This window comes from Atta cephalotes (genome assembly GCF_000143395.1).
Source record: "Atta cephalotes unplaced genomic scaffold scaffold00084, whole genome shotgun sequence".
Taxonomy (NCBI): domain Eukaryota; kingdom Metazoa; phylum Arthropoda; class Insecta; order Hymenoptera; family Formicidae; genus Atta; species Atta cephalotes.
Window position 1 is genome coordinate 120,232 of NW_012130148.1, and position 21,512 is coordinate 141,743.

Consider the following 21,512-nt stretch of genomic DNA (forward strand, 5'->3'; position numbering starts at 1 on the left):
TTTAATGGACAGTAGATTGCATCAGTCGGACAAGCGTGACTCTTATCCCTCTCTCTCTCTCTCTCTCTCTTTCTCTCTCTGTCTCTTTTACTAGCTACTCTTATTCTTCTTTTATTTTATCTCATTAGCGAAACTCGCGCCGAGAAGCGACGATGCGCCGTGCGTCGATAAGATGAACGGCGCATTGCTCTCTCTTTCTTCCTCTTCTCTCGTTTTCTCTACGGAGCGCGCACGAAGCGCGCACTAAAATGTATTCGCTCACGTTTGATCAATTCGCATATGATCAATTCGAGACGCACCGACCCGGCTCCTTGATGAAATGCTGGTCCACGAGGCTCTCAAACGGCTCTCATAGCGGGGCGTCGGGATTTCCCCGTGCTCTCAGGTCCCTTATTTAGCGCCATGATTCAGCACAGTGCAGAATTCGGGTACAACAGGTTCGCGCTTGCGAAAAAGTAAAGCTCAAATAAAAATCTATTATTCTCATAACATCAGCAGATGAAAAATTATTATCAGATAAAATTGAAGTATATTAGATCGTAAAATACTGATAATAATATTCAAGAGTGTCATAATTTCAATGTGCCCAAATCCATGATAATATTAATTTTTGTCTTAAACCACTTTTCTACATCTAATAAATTTTCTATATTTTTATTTCAATTAGGAAAAGCACTATATGTCAATGCACTAGCGTGCTAATTATTTAAGAAAAATTTTAAAATACATATCTATGAAAGGCGTCAGGAGTCGGCTAATTATTGATTCTAATAGATGATATTTCTTTCATTAATATTTTTAATATCGCGCATATTCCAAGTAAAGCAAAAATTTATTTCCATCTTCATAAGAAATAGATGCAGCTATTTAAAATTATCTCGTTCAATTAGGTCATCACTGATAATAATTTATAGAACTCCTATACTCTCGATATTTTAGATATAAATTAAATGACACTTTGATATCTCGCGCCAGTGATCTCCGTGACAACACATTGATCCGTTCTTTTGCCTCTTTTTCGAAAATTTGTCAATCAAATTGCGACAGCAGAGAGTGTAAGAATTATAAATTAGAAATGAAGCGGGACATTACAATCACGAACACGTGTCGCGCCACGGGAACGTCGTCTGACGTTCCGCCGCGGGTGTCGCGATGTCTTTACCCGCGAGTTTCTCACACCGCGTGCGATTCACCGAGACATCACCGCGCGAGGAAATTAATAGTCCGATACAACAGCAATAATTCAAAACACCTCAAGTGTCAACCTGAATTAATAGTCGCTACGTGCAGCTGCGACGAAGCCGCGGCCGAATGTACAAATCTCCTCCTCGGTCTCTCTTTCCTTGGCGCTTCGAAGGCTTAATCCATTCGACAAAAGCGTCATGTAGACCAGCATATCTCGCGCGTCCACGGGGTTGCGCGAAACCCGCGCCCTCCTCGTTGAAATTAGAACGATGCGCGGTAATAATTAAAGCGGGACAGTAACTTATGCATTCGCTACAAATGCGAAAGGAGCGTGGTAGAATAATGCCGCGGGAACCTGGTGTACGATGCGCGACTCGCGCGAGATCGAGCCTCGATACGATGCAGCGGTTGACCGTGACCTACGCCATACTCACTTCCATCACTTCTCCCCATTCGTGAGATATCGGCTCTCGCTAGAACATGCTCGTGTCTATTGAGACACAACTTCATGCTGATGCTCATTTTTAGCATCGAAATAGGCCACGTGATAAATTGATGAATATCAAGCGTCAATTTTAATCATGTGACGCTAAAAACGAGCATCAAGCGTCAATATAAAAAGGTGCTTGTAAGCTAATATTATTATATATTTATCCATTTTTATCGTACAAATCTATTGATTGGCTATAGAATAGAGATTCAATAACCTCTCCTCTTGCCATTAATACGATTAAAAAATTTGTCGTACGACAAAAACGAATAAATATAATATTAGTCTTAAAGCTGACATGGCTGATCAAATAAAATGTATGTAAAAATTTAATGCTCTCTCTTGTCAATTTGTCACTTCGTCTTCGAATTCGCGCGTTATTCCGTTTTGTTAAAAACAGTAGCGGTAGTCTAAATTCAAAGATAGATGTACAGAAAAAAAAGTCGGAAGTTTTCAAAGCTAAAAGTGCTTAAGGCGTTTTCAAATGAGATTGGTTATATAATTTATCTCGAATAGTCAAATATGATTAGATTCCGACAGTAGCACTTCGCATGCTAATGATCTTTCTCGCTCTCAGATTTGAAATAATTATTCCAAGGCCAGACGTCAGTGAGCATGATCACGCTACATGCTACGTGCTTTGTACTTCGTTCGTGCGCGACAGCTACGATCCCAAGGCTAAAGATGTTCGGACAATAATTATTTTCGAATTAATCTTCTTTCATAATAATAATCTCTGATAAAACTTCAAAATATATTTGAAAATAATTGATTTCAGAATCTAGTGTTTATTAGTATAAAATATTATAAAATAGGGATTAAGTAAATATTTTTAAACAAATTATATCCATTCTTAAATTGGAATTTTCCAAAAAAGGTTTATCATTTATTCAGATCTCAAAAATTAATGTTCAACATATAATTATTATTCGTGTATCATTTAACTTATCTCAACTTATTACTTGTGTACCTCTAGTTTTTTTATTATATTGATTGTTGAGTAAATAAACTCAAATGTTTGCTTAAATAAGCTTTGAAAATATTCTAAGGAGATTTGTTATTTTTCAAATTTCATAAATTATGTATAATTATTTAAATTATTATTAGAGTACCACATCTAGCTTTAATGTTACATAACGTTACATAAATTATTCAGTAAATAAGCTCAAACAACTAATAAAAATATGTGTAGATTATTTCAAAAATGAAAATTATTAATAGATTCTTAAAACCTTCCTTGAGTCTCTGCCCATCATCTTCGATATTGCACATCAGCTTCAATGAATACAAATTTTTATACAGCGCAAATTCCCCCGTAAACGTCGCACTCGCTGGAAGTCGATGGGCCGATTCAAACCACACGAACCACAAAACCACAGGATCGACAAGTTCAAGATATATCGAACATTTCTGTTGCACGCTACATTCTTAGTACACATGACATTCATTTTTTCACACATTGGCATCTAACTTTAATCCCGAAAGTATGATTTTGCAACGCGCGGTTAGAATGCGCAACAAAGTTGTAATTAAACCAAGACAGGGCAGTCCGTAAGCCAAACGAAATTTATGTTGCGAAACAATATAAGGAGATTAGGGACTTTCCTCAAGCAGAGCATTACGGTGACTAAAGGCCGCGTACACGCAAATCTCATTTTCTTTATTGAGTTTAAGATTAAGAAACTTACCCGACTCTGTAATCCGTGCAAGACGGCGGAGGATTCCAAACAGTGCTATGGCAAAGCATCCAATCGCACCAGATCTGCAGAAACAAAGGAAATAACATAGTTTATAATCCAAATTAATACATAATAAGATCAATATATAATAAATATATAATAAAACTAAAATGTCAATGATACGCAGATAATCTTTTCAATTTTTAACAAGAATTAACTTTTTGAACTTTTTCAATCTCATACTCAAACAGAAGAAGAAATAATAAAGAAATAATAAAAAGTTGACATTAAAAAGAAATGCAAGTGTATTTTTAAAAAATTATTTATAAATTAAATGTTACTCTATAAAAGAGGAAGTTCTTTCGAGGAACTTTCTCGTTTAAATATGACAATTATAAAAATCATAAGTAAATTCCAGAAAGTAAATTTTTAGAGGATATACGTAAAAACAGAAATAAAGCTCTGATTTCAACAAGAACCAACTTTTTGATGATATTCAATCATAGCCTACACTCAAAAGTGAGAAATGATAAGTTAACATTAAAATAAAATGCGAGCATATTTAAAAAAAAATTATCTCTTAATAAAAGCGTGATTATGCGTCGAAAAAGATAACACTATAATAAGAATAAGAAATTATAAATGCTACAGTATTAATAAAAATTTCAACAATAGTTACAAAGAAGACCTGAACAAAAATTTCAAATCAAGGATATCTATTTTTCGAATCAAGGACATCTCGTATTATTTTCTCTTCCTAATATAATAGAATCTTATATTTGAGGAACATACTTCTTCCGAAATTTTTATTTCTTTCGTTTATAGTCTTATCAAATTTTTAAATGTCGGAGAACGCAAAAATACCTCGCTATTTATAGACACTCCTGTGAAACTCTTTTTTCATTGAGAACGTCCATCCATCCTCATACAGTGAAACATATTCCAACGGCCTTGTATCGTGTCTACTTTATCGGCAATATTAATGGTCTCACCTCAGTCGCAAGCGCGAGTCTGGCTATTATTCCTTGTATCAGCTCGCATTCCGATAGTAATCATTGTTTCTTTTTTTCTTTACATCTTTTATCATTAGTCGAGAAATACATAATGACTGTGCAAAGACACGATAATTTCCCAGTACATAATTAGAAAAAAATTATTTAATGCCATAAAATTGATAGTTAATCGATGGTTAATGATTATTAATTCATTATTTTCAATGATCTGAAAAAAATTCTACTACGTACTTTTGTAGCATAAGATTAATATTTATTTATGTAGTAAGTACTCATTTTAAGCAACATCCACCTTCTTGGTTGTTAATCTTATTTTTTCGATTTTGTATGCTTGCATTATCATTTTACGATCAATCTTTTATATGGCTTAGCATTCAGTTAGATAAGAAATCGTGTAATTTCAAAGTTCCGATACCTGATCATCATCATTAATCAAAACATGCACTTACGCGATGACATACGATAGATACATTAATTGTGATCGTCAAGTATAATATTATTAAGTTGCGACATAATCAGATTTTGGATTCGACATGTCGGTCATCAGCGGATGTGTGGGCGCGACTCTCGCAACACTTCATAAATTCTTTATGATTAAGCATTCGAGTCCGGGGCTGCGACAGCGATGAGAAGTAGAATCTAGTTGACGAAGAAAACCCGATGTCTTTCAGAATGATGCAATCTATACCAGTAATAATTAACCAACGGCCTACCATAAATTATTCCGTGGGAGACGGAAGTGAATAAAAGTCATAGCAATGAATGAACGATAAAAGCTATTTTTTACAAATAGGCTTTTTTACAAATAGTATTTATATTAGCTCTCAAGATATGAGAATCGTGATGTGTTCTAGCAAGAAGTTAAGAGGTTGGCCGCCACTGCTCCAGATCTAATTATTCCGTAATAGCGAGCTGCGGACGATGGACGTGATCGAGGCAACGTTTCGACTCGGAAATTGACTTACGCTCGCCGACTTGCGTCGCGAAACGCAATTAAGACTTCGCTCAACCGATACGTATTGATGGAGGAAAGAGGGGGAGAAAGTACCTTAATAGCCGGTAGAAGCACTTGGAGATCCTCGCCGACCACCAGCCTCGGTTCCTGCTCGCTATCTAGCTGAGCTTTCAGTAGATAGACACCACGTTCCAAGATCAAGCTGAACATCTGCAACGATACGACGAGTGCTCGTTCTTGGACTTCTGATCTATAGCCTTGCTCCATTTGAGAATCTGCAATAAAAAAATCATAATAGGATGAAATAAATTCATACACGTTCGCCATACAATTTACATACATCTTAGATTAAGAAAAATAACTCAATTTCATGAAAGAAAAACACATATTAAATAGTGATAATATCGTCTTGTATTCAAATCGTGACAGGAAGACATAATTAAAATTTTTATAGTTAAATATAAACTAAAGTTAAACATAACTATGTAGTTTTAAGATATACAGTATCTCTTTACTTACGATGGGATTACGCACGGAGAGAAACTTCAGTCGTAAATAAAATTAATCGTAAGTTGAAAATAGTAGTAATATAAAAGTAGTATTAAATCTATGAAGAACCAGTTACGATTAAAATTGATGTTGAAATAATGCATCTATGTGTATTAAAATTATTTTGTTTAATATTAAATCTATTGTTTTTCTTTCTCTTTTAATAATAATATTTCTATTTTTAGTCACTTTGGACCTAAATAATTACTAATTAGGTGTTAATAATTTTCATAAATGTAAATCTTAATCTCGGTTCAACTTAAACACTCTTCATCTTTTTCTAATTTTTATCGAATAGCGACCCAAAATTCGAAGTAATCGTAAGTGAAGGGATATATATCTGTAGTTAAATTTTTTTTATAGCTGTAGAATAATATTCTTTCTTTCGATTTATATAGTTTTTTATTTCGTGGCTTTATTTTTCTTTTACGTACGTCTTATAAAAATTTAATTTTCGGGGCCTATAATTTTTACAATTGTCACATTCAAGTGAGAAAGTTTCTTGAAAGAACTTTCATCTCTTATAACTTCATCTCTTATAGAATAGCATTGAAAATCGTCACAATCGTCAGAATCTGAAGATTGTTCCGAGTAATTACGATCAACTCTTCACGAAGGAAGGAAGAGACAGAATGCGAGGGTGCATCTACTACACACGGCAATATCCGGACAGCAAATTGGTGCTGATTGTTACATTGGAGGGGGAAAAACGCGTAAGTTAATGCCGGTAGCGATCACGTTTCGGTGATGATGATGATGGCTGATCGATGTGCAATCTATTCAGCGTCGCGACCGGATTCGCCATCGGCGGCCGTACATTTTCTCTCTTCGGGACTGTCATTACGCGTTGTATCGAAACTACGTGACGGGACGGGGCTCCCGGTAGATTCAGAAGAGCGAAGGTCATGACACAACCTTCTGCTGCACTACCTCCACTTTCTTCGAGTCATTTCTAGACCGTTTCTTGAAGTGATATCTTCGGAGGGAATTTACTATACATCGTAATGAATCGATTCCTTGGCGAAGGGAAACAATTCTCTCGAAAGAGAGAAAAGATCAAGCGATATCATCTATGAGAATATTTTAATTTGCAGTAACAGAAGTACCCCCGAATATCGTCTCCTTTAATTCTGGAACTTGAAAGAGAATAAGTCTTACTTACTACTTCGTCTGCTCAATTACTATCAAGCTAAAAATACTGTTTGGTTGTAAATGTTGCTTAAATTTTCCTACAACGCGACATTTGAAAGTTGAACTTTAGAAGGAATTTATAAAATTAGAAAAATATTGTATTTTTCCACTTAAACTAGAATTGCAGAATATACACTAAAAAAAATATAGTCAATTTTAATAAATATTTAATTGAATACTGCCAACTAAATATTTATTAAATATAAAGATATATTTATTTGATACAAGTAATGTTAATTTGATTTAACAATCATTTTTTTTATTGAACAAGTATTTAATTATTGTAAGTGTTATTGTAAATGTTTAGTAGAGCAGTATCGAACTAAATATTTATTAAAATTAACTATATTTTTTTCTCAGTGTAACAATTTAAATTCAATATGACATAAAAAATAAAATGGGTTGATAAGAGATAATTTTTATAAAAGATTTTTTTTTAAGAATAAAACAGTTTTTTTTTCAAATATATTTTTAATACTTACATGTTTTAAACAATATTATTTAAAAAAAGTGTTTAAAACATGTTAAATTTGATTAAGCATGTTTTAAACAGTTTAAAACATGATTTTTATCAATCTTAATTAAAATGTCATAAAAACAAATAAATACAAAAAGAGCCGTTGGAAAATGAAGTTTTTCGTTACCTCGCGTGTTTTATTATCGATATACATTTTAATATCGATTTCGAAAATGATTCATCTTATATGCAATCGTTTTCAATTTTAGGCATCGAATGCTGCTACTTCGGGGATACGAATATTCGCACGAATATTATGCATCTTCGGTGAAAGTCCCGTTGCTCATTGCTTTGTACATCTTTATTAGCGAGCTATAGCGAAGCTAATTAGATGAGCGTCGCTAACGATGGTGTAATGAATCCATACAAAAACGCCACTTATCAAAACTACTGGCGTTTATCACGGAAAAACGAATAATGTAGTAGGCACAGCAAGATAGATGCAAGTCCTTTGTAAAGTGGATATTCATCATAATTCAAAGAAAAAAAATATTCTAAAGATCTCTTAATATATAGAATATTGAAAATAAAATGTAAAATCCATTTAGAAAAAAAGCATGTTTAATAAAAAAATAAATTAAATTGATACTCGAATCCGTCGAAGAAATCGTTGCCCCTTTTCCGCGATGCTAATTAATTGATTTCTCGCTACATTTATTTTGCGAACGGCTATTATCGCATATTTTGAAAGTATTGTGTACTAAGAGATTAATATATATAATAGTATAAAAAGTAAAGAGATACAGGATATTATGACAGTCACAAAATTAATGTTAATCAATGATTCGGAAAAGTCAATTCAATTTGAATGAGAAAAGGCATACATCGATCTATCTGAAACTCAATATTACTGACAAGGTAGCAAATTGTGTAATCAAAACAAATGTTATATACATTTATCTTTTTCATAAATTTCGACTTTCTCAGTTTCTCAAAGAAAAGCGGTTGATTCTCTATTGTGGTGAGTATTAAACAAGAAATGCTTCCCCTACAGATTTCGTTTAGTCTAGTATAGTAAAAAGTAAAGTAAATAGTGCGCGATAAAAATTACATATACAGAATGGCACATAAAATATTATATCATTTGATTTATAACACATTTATTTCTAACAAAATTGATACAGAACTGAAATTGATTATCAAAGCCTAAAAATTGGATAATTAAATACAATAATATAGTATTTCGTGCGCTACTGTATATAATATTTAAATTAGAGATGCAGTAAAAATCTAAAATAATTTGCATATACCAAATGACAAAATATCCAAAAAAAGAAAGCAACTAGGAAAATTACAACAACAGATAGATCTGCATGCATTAGTCGTCCCTATTTTTTCGCTTGCCGTAAAAGTTGGCGGCAATTCCAAAGATGTCCGAACATTCCGCTCACGCGCGATAGTAAGGGCGTGATTTTGCATTGTGCGTATATGTATGACGCGAATTAACTCTGCAGAATAGAAGCCTAACACAAATTTAACAAGCGAGAGAGTAGCGCACCGTGCCACGTCTATGCCATCTTCCATCAAGCGTCGTGCATACGCACAACAGCCATATTTGAAGGTAGACTCTGGCAGTTTAATTTATCGCGGACAGGGATAATAATTAGCGTTTAACCGCGAGGTCGCCCTCGAGAAAGCCCGTGTGGTCTCATCGGGGATTGGGAGGGGTGTAAAAGGTAATTAGTTAGAGAAGATTTACAGGGAGAGGCTTTAACTAATTGCCATCACGATCATTAGCGAAACTCAGGCGTATCGTCCCGTGTCGACTTGTACGATTTCCTCGTCTTTCGCGTGAAAAAAAAAACGATCTAACTACGAACATTAATCCGTGACTAGATACACCATGACTGTGACTACACAAAAATTATAAAAAATATATTCCATATTTAATAGTGTTGAATCATCGATTTAATACAATCAAATAGTAAATAACAATTTTTTTGTCCAAAATATACACTGAAAACAAAGACTAATAATAAATACAAATAAATAATGTTAGCATATTTATGATTATTACTATAATGTTAGTGATAATAACTATACGTATTCTATCAATAAGTATATGTATATATAGTTGATAATCTGGAAATGACTATAATTATAATTACTATTATTATAAAAATAATTACAATTACTATAATTTAACTATTGGATTGTTCGGAAAGTTTGTGCCGATGTTGAAGGAAAATTGAAACGCAGAAAATTTAAATTTTAGTATACATTTATTAAATTATATAGATTAGTCGGCACGAACTTTCCGGATAACTCAATATAATTTATGATCATTTGTGTACTATATTTTATATCACATTTTATATAATTCTTCAAAAATTATATTAAATTATAATTAAATTACTTGCAGCCATTATTAGAATAATAATAACTATAATTAATTATTTCTGGATTGTCAACTATATATACATTTGCTGATAGAACTTACGTATAATATTAACTATAACATAGTAACAGTAATAATCATAATTATTGTATATATATATACGAGTTCCATGTAGCGATGCTCCGCACGAATGTCGTAAGGCCAACGAACTTCGTAAAAGATGCGCACATTTTCTCTTATCGAGATCTTTAACTAATGAGGTAAATGCGACAACGAGATCTCGCACGGAACAAGAAACGCTTTTAATGAAGTCGGTGGGTAAGTTCGGTCTTCCTGTTTCCCGGACCGATATTAACACCGCGAAAACGGATGGAATCAAGTTAGTAAGCTGCGCGCAGATAATTCAATTATTAACAATTCTAATAGACACCGTTCTTCTAATTCAATGAATTCGCCGCGCGCCATCGAGATATCATTTTCACGAGATTCTTCTTTAATTTCAAATTAAATAAAAACCTCGTTACACTTGTTTACTCAAAAAATTCATCCAACACGTAATTCATGATCTCTTAAAAAGCACATTGTTTACATTCCTCTTTTTTTTTTCATTTAAAAAAATCTCTTTTTTAGCTAATTTTGAATATACGTAATATTATGTTCAGCAGAAAAATAAAAAAAATATACCTCGAATTACGCAATGTTATATACATACATTGCGTAATTCGCATTTAAATGTCTCCTTTCCTCATTACGCATTCCTCAATTTCTTTTCGTGAAGAAAAAGACTTGTTTTGTTTTTAATGCTCGTTTTTACATATCTCTCAGGTATTCGAAAACGATCGTTTTTTTTCTTTTGATAGTTATTCGGTCTTTAAGTAACGGTAAGGATGGTAATAACCTTGGCGGCAGTATCGACGATACCGTTGTCTTTGACGGATGAAACGCGTTTTTTCGAACCTGCTGACAAATCCGCATATAAAGAACGCACTCGTTAATTCGGTTTCCGCCCCATTCCCTCTAATAACGACTAAGGGGAATATGAGAGAGCTATTGTTTAAGGATAATCACGTCTTAATGGTCGGCAAGAGAGCGTAATGTATCGTTAAATGTAGCTGCAATATGGAGAGTAACAAGATCCGCGCGAAGTGCAGGATGATTTTAATGGCCGCGAATATCTCGTCTGAGTGTTTTACGTATTATTTAAGCAGCATGGCGCAACGCCTGCTCGCACGCGGATATGAACGCGTGTAACAGAGCGCTCGTTTTGCGGTTTAACGTTTCAATCCACGCTACTGCGTTTTACTCGCATTTATCGTGAGTTGTACCCTTAGGTCGTTAACGGCTATGATAGAGATATTATGAGGTTGATACCGTGCATGATACCGTGCAACTTCTACGATGTTGTACTTGATTCAGTTGATAAAATATTTTTTGCAAATATTGCTTGATAAGTACCTATATCGATGTTAATTCTCGATATAATGATTTTTAATATCCTTTAATATCCCTACAACGTAACAGGTCGCTCGTATCCCGGATTAATTTTTGTCATTTTTACAAAAGTATACAAAAATTATTAAGGGTTCATTCTACAATACCTTGCTGGGATCAAAAAATTGAAAAATTTTTTTGCATAATATGATAGCCAAATGTGTAGAATATTGTGTTGAAACCTTAATATGGCAAATATAGGCATAAATAATTTATAAAAGTGAACTTGAAATTTTAAATGCGTTTTTCTCGAAACAACATTTTTCGATTTAATGGAAGTGATAGAGCAAAAACTACTGAACGTATCGCTTTCAAATTTTGCACGATTGTAGAACAATGATTTTTCTACTGAATAGACTGCAATTATACCAATATCGCAAAGCAAGAGCATAATTTAAGGTAAAAAAAATCAATCTTTTTTTTTTCAAATAAGTCATTTTTGTTAATTTTTATCTAAAGTCAATTATCTATCCATAGTCTATCCAATAGAGACATTCTTTCTGAATAGGAAAAAAAATCGTTTTTTTAACTTTTTCAGATGCGATCTGCAATATTTCTGTTCTGGTCATATTCAAATCGGAGAAGCTTCTTTCCCGAAACTTTATGTAAACTAACAGTAAGCACATTGATTTCATAAAATTTAAAATTAAATAAAAAAGTATAATAAATGACATGTGAAAACAATGAATGTATCTTCATTACTTTTCCCGAAAAAAAATTGTCAACAATCACCTTCTTTTTCAAGCCACAAGATAGAATAGACCCTTAAGCGATTTTTATATATACTCTAATATGTTTAAAAAATATTTGTAAAATCGTGTAAAAAAAATCAAAAAGATCTTTGTTCAGCCAAATATTTTTCTAAGTATAATTCCTGATATTTTAACAAAAAAAAAATTGCGCAGAACGCGAAATGACCCCAATCATGTGTACTCAGAATTATTTAAAGCTCTTATAACAAAGTCTAGCCAAGATCTTTTCAAAATCCTATGAGACAGAAAAGATTATAACGTCTTTTTGTATATATTATTTTACTTTAATTTATACACTTTAACTCATACTTATATTTTAATTAAGGTTATAGACTTAAATAAGTATAAATTAAAGTTAGAAGTATATAGTGTATATATATATATATATATACACACACATATACAAGAAGGCATCAATAGAATATTGATTCTTTCACATAGGATTTTGACAAAATTACTCTTGGCTAGATTCTGTTATAAGATCTCTAATTGATTCTAAATACACCAGATTGGATCATTCGCAAAAATTATGTTACAGAATCTTTAAGATTAATTGACTTGTGACATAGATATCGATACCTAGTTAAATATCAGTTTAATAAGATATTTTCTCACACAATCATTCTCTAATTCTTTATCACACACCATGTTATTCGTGTCTCGATTAACTTTCAACATTTTTACAAAAAAATTATTAAATAATTCTTACATATACTTTAACATTTTTAGAAAATATTTTTGTAAAATTGTGAATTAAAAAAACCAAAGGATAAAGATGATTATTCAGCTCCAAGTATTTCAAAGAAAAAATTTGCGCAGGATATCAATCATTTGTCCAAAAGGTTAACATTAATACACTTTTAAAAAACGTGAAAAAAATTTTTTTTAATTATAATTTTTATTTATAATTCCAATGCAGAATTTAATTTTAACGCAATAAAACACATTAAAAAACAACTTGAGTAATTAATTGCTTGGAGTAATTAACAAGTTGATAATCGCGCAATTTTTACGCTCATAATTACTCTCACAGTAAAATTAAAAAATAACGCATCGCAAGACTAAAGGGCTCGAATTTCTCTCGCTATTTAGACGTATGTCTTTTTAATGGTCCCATTAAAGTGGTTTAAAATTCAAACAAGTCGTCGCAACGTGATACAAAGATACAACATTGCGCAATGAATTTAACACCGACGACCCCGTGATAATATTTTTCGAACGACGTACGCGGACCGCCCGGAGATAAAGACGATGAGGTACGAGAGCGCCCGTAAATAATCGGACATAGGTGAATTCTCGCCGTCAACCTTCGCGCGCGCGCGCGCCGTTTACATGCGCTAATCACGCCAGTAGATTAATGGGTTCTCCTCATTAGGCCGGGCTCGGCGTAATCGTCATTTTATTAGTCATTTTATCGGTGCACTCGCGTGCGCGCGCGCGGGCGTGCATTTTCCAGCAGTAATATCCTGCTCATGTCACATTACCATACTATTAACATAGTGCATACCTCGCGGCAATGGTTCAATGACTTTAACCCTTTCATTCCCCGTAGCTACATTATTGCGTACATTAACTTTTAACGTAATTTCCGCTGGTCCGAATGCATCTCTTTTGATCGAAATCTTTTACACGGTCGTTCAGTTCGTCTCCTCTTTCCTTTTTCACTGATCCAAGATTGTTAGACTCTTACTTCGTCCTAATTTTTAAACAGAAATTACATTCGACTCTCTTCTCATTCATTATGGATTTATAAGAGGAGTCCTTGTAATAATAGATTGTCAAACCGCGATTGTCCAAGAAATTGACAACTAAACGAGCTAAAAAAAAAGAACGAGCGAATGTTCCATCGCATGCGAGAAATTTTGTGATAATACAGACGGGATCGTTTCTCAGTTCATGCACGCGAAGAGCTGCCACCGCCGCAGAAGGAATCACTGGCAGGCGCCTGGCGCCAAGAACACGTTACAGGAGATCTTGTCGACGCCAACTCCGTCGCCGTGTGAACGAACTATAAGACCCCGAGATAGCACGCACTGTGCAAGCACATGCAAGTACACTCGGCGAGAAGAGATATGCGACGTCCTTGATCATTTTTCAATCGATAAGGAAAATGGTATGTGAGAAAAGCTGAACGGCTAGAAACGGGAGACAGGAAAAGGTTAGACAGGAAAAGGGAGATATTGCTCGTAAGTCTGTTAAGTTATCATAAACTGGTTTACTCGTTACTTTGCGCCTTACTACGCCGCAAACTCGAGATTTAATAAACGACACCGTGCGACATTGGCTAGTCGACCATTCGATTACGATATCCGTATTCTCGATTCTATTCCGACCATCCCGCATGCTCTTTGGTATCACTGGAACCAGATGGTTATGAAATAAATTTCGCAAGAAACGATCATTTCAGGCCAATGACCGTGCGTCAATGAATGTGCGTGATCGCCGCTCGACATTACGAGTTTTGAAAGATGATCTCCCGAAATTCTGCACGTCACGACCGTGAAACCATCATCTTCCTAATGAACATAAATTGTTTGTGCTCTATTAACTATTTTTTTCACAAAATACTTTGACGTATATATACACAAAGATATTAATGGAAAAAATATTTTTTATTGTATTATTTATATTCTGAAACAATTTTTGGGATATTTTAATGTCGTTTTATTCAATTACTGTATTTATTTGCTACGTTTTATTAAGTTCAGAAGACCATCTACTTAATTTTAATCATAACCAAACAAGTGTATTCTAAATTATAAAATAAAATTCAAAAATATTAAAACATATATATATATATATATATTATTTTTTTTTGCATTTTTTAAAATAAAAAGAACCAAATATGTATACACAAACAAAAGATTGAAACAAGATTAAAACAAAAAATTTCCGCTTTTAACTTTTTATTATTTTTTAATTCACATTGCATTCTTAAGCCCTTTTTAGACGATCTATTCAATATAAATTGAAATTTAATATAAATCGACCAAATTCAAAATAGAATCCTATTTATAATTTTGCTTGTCGTGTAACATAGGATAATCCGGTATATACACCTATCAAAAATAATTTATTAAGTATTATTTATTATATAACTTATACTTAATTTATTAAGTATTATTTATTATAATTTATTTAAAGTAAACGAACTATATCAGTGAAAACTGTCTACTATTATGAAAAAAAATTAAAAATCCGAAATATTTATTCCATATTAAAAAATGAACTTTTTTAAACCCTTGCATTTTTGTCTTGTATCCTATAAAGGTAAAGGGGAGATATACTCATAGGGGGAGGGAGGTATGTATGACTCATAAAAAATTTACAAATAATGCATATAAAAGACGTAAAATAACACAATAACTTATAAAATGTGTTTATAAAGTTTTATTAAGGAATAAGAGTGATAAATGTATATATGAAATAATAAATAATAATTACAATCTTCTTAGATGTATTACGAATGTAAGAAATGTTATAATATGAGGTACATATTTCATGTAATGTATTTATTGTATTTAGTGCACTGAATTCAATCTACACATTTTGTATACTTTGGACATAAATCTTGTCTGTTAAAAATGCTATATATCCCAAAAACATATACAAGACAACAAACAAAAAAGCAAAGTACTTGTATTTTGTTATACAACATACTTTACTATTCCTCTACACTCATGTATCACGAAATAACCACTAAGTCTTTTGCATGTCCTACAGTAATCATTTTATGTAGATTATAATTTATGATGGCGCTACTTAACGCAGTGACAAATCGATTCAACTCACAATAATTTCATTAATATTAACAATAAGAAACTGAAATCATAACACAATACTAATATAACATAAAGGCATGTAACACGAGTTGCGGAAAAATTATCCCCACTCCTCCTATTTTTTCTGACTTCTGCAGTGTAAATCCCAGCGCGGCGTATTTGCCGGAATTACCCTACAAACATTTGTAGAAGTAAAATTCACACAGACATTTATATTTAGAATATGCGACACGTATACATATAAAATTATAAATAAAATTTTATCTTGAATTTGGTCATGAATTGTAAGGTCATTTAAAATGAGTTTTATCACAATGGATTTTCTGAAGATTGATGATTTGAAAATAATTTTCAGTATTATATGTCTTTTGCTAAGTTCTTTAGATATTCAGTATAAAATCGAATAGTTTAACAGAGAGAGAGAGAGAGAGAGAGGAGGGGAGGGGGGGAGGGAGAGAGGTGACACAATCATCTCCATCGCCATGTCTTTTATTCCTACTGTCAAAAGATATCGAGATATATAACAACTAAATCTCTGATCGAATCTTCGCATCGCAAAAGACAGGTGTGTGTGACGGATAGCGTTTTATTCGTCCTCAAATGAGTCACGATGTTGACGTGCCAAACAGTAACAGTGGCAGTTAGCAATGGGATGTTAGTGGCATTGGTGATCACGCCGGTGGAGAGATCAGCATCTCTCTCGAGAGAGCTGGCGGCTCGCTCGCTCGGGAGCTCAACGTTCGACCTTGGCGAGACCTTGCGAGGTCGCCGACATGATTCCGTCCTGTCTATTCCACTCGGCAGATCGGCAGGGATTAGGAGAGAGAAGTCCAGAGAAGCGGAGTTCAAAAGGGAGAGAAGATGGGTCGGCTTGAGACGCGCGACCTTTTGTCATCCGCCACACCTTCACCCAGGCAACCGACTAGAGATTTTTGTCTGACTCATTCTTCCCGCGTCAGTCGCAGCTAGATGGATACAGTCACTGAATAGGCCGTAATTGGGTTCGCTCGCGGCGCGTTCGCGGAAAAAGACGGCGCAGAAAAAGCGAGTAAGAATCTTGGGAGCACGAACGAGATAGTTGCGACGCGTCGGGGCGGGAAATCATCGGATGACATGATGCCGTGTCGCGAACAATCCCATTTCAACTAATTACAGTTCCTTGGGGTGAGTTTAACGGCGACAAAAAGCGATGGAAAGATAGTCGACGATTTTGCATCACGCTATGACAGCACGCGAACCTAATCTTCCCTGTATCTTCGTTTTCTTTATTGCAGACTTCCTATTTCAATTTCTAATGCATACGTGATGGATCAGGAAACACTCGTAATGTCTTGGCGATAAGTTAGATCAACGGCGAGCTTTCTTCACTAAATTAGTATGTAAATTAGGCAACATAATCTACCAGATATGCGTTTGCTATGCATCGCAAAAAATTATTCCTCGATAAAATCATAATTGTGTTATTACACGTGATTAACGAGCCGGTCCAAAGTCGTAAAACTAGATTTGTAAGCCTTTTATTGCCATATCGTCGCGCAGATTGCTTAAAGCGAACTGCATAATATAACAAGCTTTTATCGCATTACAACGAACATACCGGAAAAAATGTAGCTATCGCGATTATTAAAGTAAACCGTTCTCATAGGATGTCGGAAGTACATAAGAGTGAGACCACCGCAGTCTAGAAAATCGAGAATCTCTTCTGTACTCAACGTTCTTTCGAGACGAGCTATTCAATTCTCGCGATTTCTGCACGAACGGTCGTGGTGATGAAAGACTTTGCGCTGCGAGACTTCCATGTAGATGGGAAGCCGCGACCACCCTAACAACAATTTACGAACAGATCCACAATCTACGTGCGCTATTTGTTACGCTTACAGCAGTGATTCGTGAATATGTCGTTCATTGGAAGAAACATAAAAACGATCACAACGAATCTACAAACGCGTATCTCTGTAGATTGACGTTGAATTGTTTTTTGCAAAAAAGAAAATAATCTTTCATTTCTTTAATAGTTTAAAAAAGCTATATTACGTTACTTCAGAGTCTAATCTTTAAAGCATTTTTAAATAAAGATTTTAAATAAAAGAATTCATACAGATACGAAATTAATAATTATTTAAATCTGCAAAAAAAAATTAGTAATGTTGTAATAAATGCAATATTGTCCATCTAACAAATAAAGAAATTTCATAAAAAATTAGAATTTTTAATTGTCAATTTTTCTGGCTTAAATTGTTCTTCTGGCTTGAATTCTCGAGAAAATCTTCTAAGATATATTCAGTTTCTAATTAATTTATTGTTAGACTTAACTCGAATAATGTAAAAATTGTATTTTTTGTGATTAATCACTAAACTAATAGATAATTTTTAAACAGCAATACAAAAATTCTAATCGAGCAAAAGAAAATAGATATATAAATAAAAAATTTGATGTGTATATATTCAAAATTAAAACATCGTAAACGTTTCGATTCACTGAGTCTTCCTCAATACAATATAAATTTAAACATTCTTACAGTCTAATTAAAATTTCTTACACACACAACCATGCGAATCGAATAGACCCAATGTCAAAAACAATTAAAACTGAATTCTCGTTTAATAACGAGAATCATGTTATTGGTAACTTTTAAAAGTTACCACTACAAAACTATCAGTTTAGTGATGAATCATACCTGAAAAGGACGATTTTGCTAAAATATCTAAAAATTTAACTAAATATAGATCTGAAAATAAACTTGTTGGGCTAAAATAATTCTAAAGATCAAAGGATGACGATCAAACTGGTTGTTAAAACTTTTTGCAGCATAAATTTACTCATAAATCTCATGCTTGAGATTTCTACATAATTATTTTGATAATCCAACAAAATTTTTTTAAATTATATATAGCTAAATTTTTAAATACCTCGTTTTTTTTTGTTTATAACATAAAGAATATAGAAGAATTTTTGTCATCTGCAGGTTAAGCAGGTTAAGAAACTACTACATATTAACCGAAAAATGAAAAATTAAGCCTAAGTATTATGTGATGTTATATGGCAATAACACATTTATTAATTTAGGTACACGCGTCTTTAAATTATAATAAAACCGCATTATTAGCAAAGTATCGCAGTCATTATTGTCATTCAAATAACTTTGAATATCAGGACATCGAAAGAATCTCGATACAACTTTGCATCACGTGTCAGCGCAGTGCAACAAATATCTACAGCTATTGTGCGATTCTTCGCAGGAAGTTATTAACGGTCGTAAATAACCGCTTCGCAAAAGGCCGCTCGTCTGAAGGTATAAGTGTTCATGCAAATACAAAAGTAAACGCGTCTTTCTCTGAGTCCGCGTCATTGCATTGTCGATACACACAGCGTAGTTGCTTAACTCGCGAGAAATTCTATACAGACTAAATTTAAATCTACAAATCTAAGCTTCCAAAAAAAATTTATAAAAAACGAAGACACGGAAGAAACTTGAAAAATTCAAATTTTGAATCGCGTCATGAAATACTAAATAAACAATGTTCAAGACACTATACAGAACAGCAGAATAATTTTACTCGTAGCATCGTGTTCCTCAAATGTATGAGAATTCTCTTTAATTAATTCCAATATCAATTGAATATACAATTCGATATTTAATGGAAACTCTCTTTAAAAAAACTTTTTAGACTAAATCTCAATCTAAAGAGTGTAAAATCTCATTCTTAAAGACTTCAAATTGAGCTACTTTTTTCAAGACTGGTTCAATTTTCACTCTTTAGAATGAGATTCTACTTTAAAGAATTTAGAGGATAAAGTTTCTTCGTGCAATGACGAACGCACGATCGGCAGGGTGTTAATAAATAGACGTTGGATCGTCCCGGGAAAGTTGATCTTACATAAACGCCACACGTTCTACAACATTCTTCTCCGTATGGAATCTCAGTAGACATTTTCTAGGATCGTTATTCCATACGCGTCGACCACGAAGAAGGCGAGGTATTAATTGCCAGATGACATTCACGTTTTGCTCTTGATCAATTAATGACAGCACTATTAATTCGTAAATTGTCGTTTATCTGGCGCCACATCATCTCATTCTTGTTATAAACGAGAAGACTACGCGCCACTAGTTAATTGATTAATCGATCTGTTAGCCGGTTTCTCATCGACGTATCGCGTACGTTAACACTTCCAATATTCAAACCTTATTTACATAGACAAGCATCTATACGTTCAATAAATAGTTTCCTAAATCACGCTTGTTTTGACGTATCAGTTTTTGTTAATCGTCGAGAAAAAGTATGTTCATAAATATAAATCATAACAGGACTCAATTATTGAAGATTAATGCTATATTAAATGCTCGCGGAAATTTTATGCGTGATTAACATCCATTTCTACCAATGTAGATAAATTTTGATCTCGGTTTAATTTATTATTTGTCTTTTTCTAATTCTTAGAATTAGAGAAAAATAAAATGTAAGTCATCAGATTAATTAGCAGATTGACAGATTCTATTTAAATAATTTTTTTTATATACATAATAATTACAAATTATCTTTAAAAAACAAAAAAAATTAAAAAATATGCAAATCGATATAAATCGAGAATGTTTGATTTTTTCAAAGAAATAAAAAACAAAAATTTAAGATAAGATAATGAAAAGGAATATAGCAACTATCATCAAAACACATGAGAACATGTTTAAAGATCCAAGTGAAAGAGCAATGACATTCCAGTAAATCTGGTCTGATAAATTGAGAATCCGGTAAATTCAGATCGCGACACAAGCACGCAACAATAAGCTTGATTTACCTTCATATCGATATCATTAACATCACCGTTCTATCTTGGTGATAAAAACAAAAAGAAGATGTACGCTTACAAAATGATATTAATGAAGCGCACGAGGTTTTCTTCGGTGCAATTATTACTTGGCATCGTGATATGTTTCGTGATACGCAATCAAGCGGAGGAAGCGAGTTTTAATAGCCGGACCGAATTAGTCGCAACGCTACCTGCAGAACGATCGTCAATTTGTTGGCTTAACGAAGGAACGAAAGCGCGGAATCGCCGTACTCGTTAGGTAATCTCGTCCCGAGCGGTCGCGAGACCACGCGCGTGATTAGAAGGGCAGGAAATGAACAGCGAGTCAGGCTGAACTGACTTTTGATTCGAGGCCAATAAACTGTCGAGACGAATGGAACACGACCAGTCTTTGGTGAACGTTCGTTTTATCACCGTAACTTGCTTTACGTGGAATTTCAATTTGCAAGATTGTGTTGCTGCGCGTTGGATTCAAAGAACTTTGATTGTTTCGTGACGAGATTATAAAAAAAGTTATACAATTTCTTAAACGTTTTTTGTTAAAAGAAATCCCACGGAATCAATTGAAAATTCTGCAATTAAATTTTGGTATAATAAGATAGAGGATACATGTTACATATTGAGAAACATCTTACACACACACACACACACACACACACATGTATGTGTGGGAGTGTGTGTGTGTGTGTGTGTGTGTGTGTGTGTGTGTGTGTGTGTGTGTGTGTGTGTGTGTGTGTGTGATATATATATATATATATAT

General features: G+C 33.5%; 1 protein-coding gene across 1 annotated transcript in view; it reads right to left on the reverse strand.

Annotated features, from left to right (window-relative positions):
• LOC105624640 (telomerase-binding protein EST1A) overlaps positions 1–21,512 on the reverse strand; it is a 111,645-nt gene that overhangs the window by 45,026 nt on the left and 45,107 nt on the right. The window contains 2 exon segments of the mRNA XM_012205997.1: positions 3,364–3,437; positions 5,416–5,597. Coding sequence (XP_012061387.1) covers positions 3,364–3,437; positions 5,416–5,597 — 256 coding nt within the window.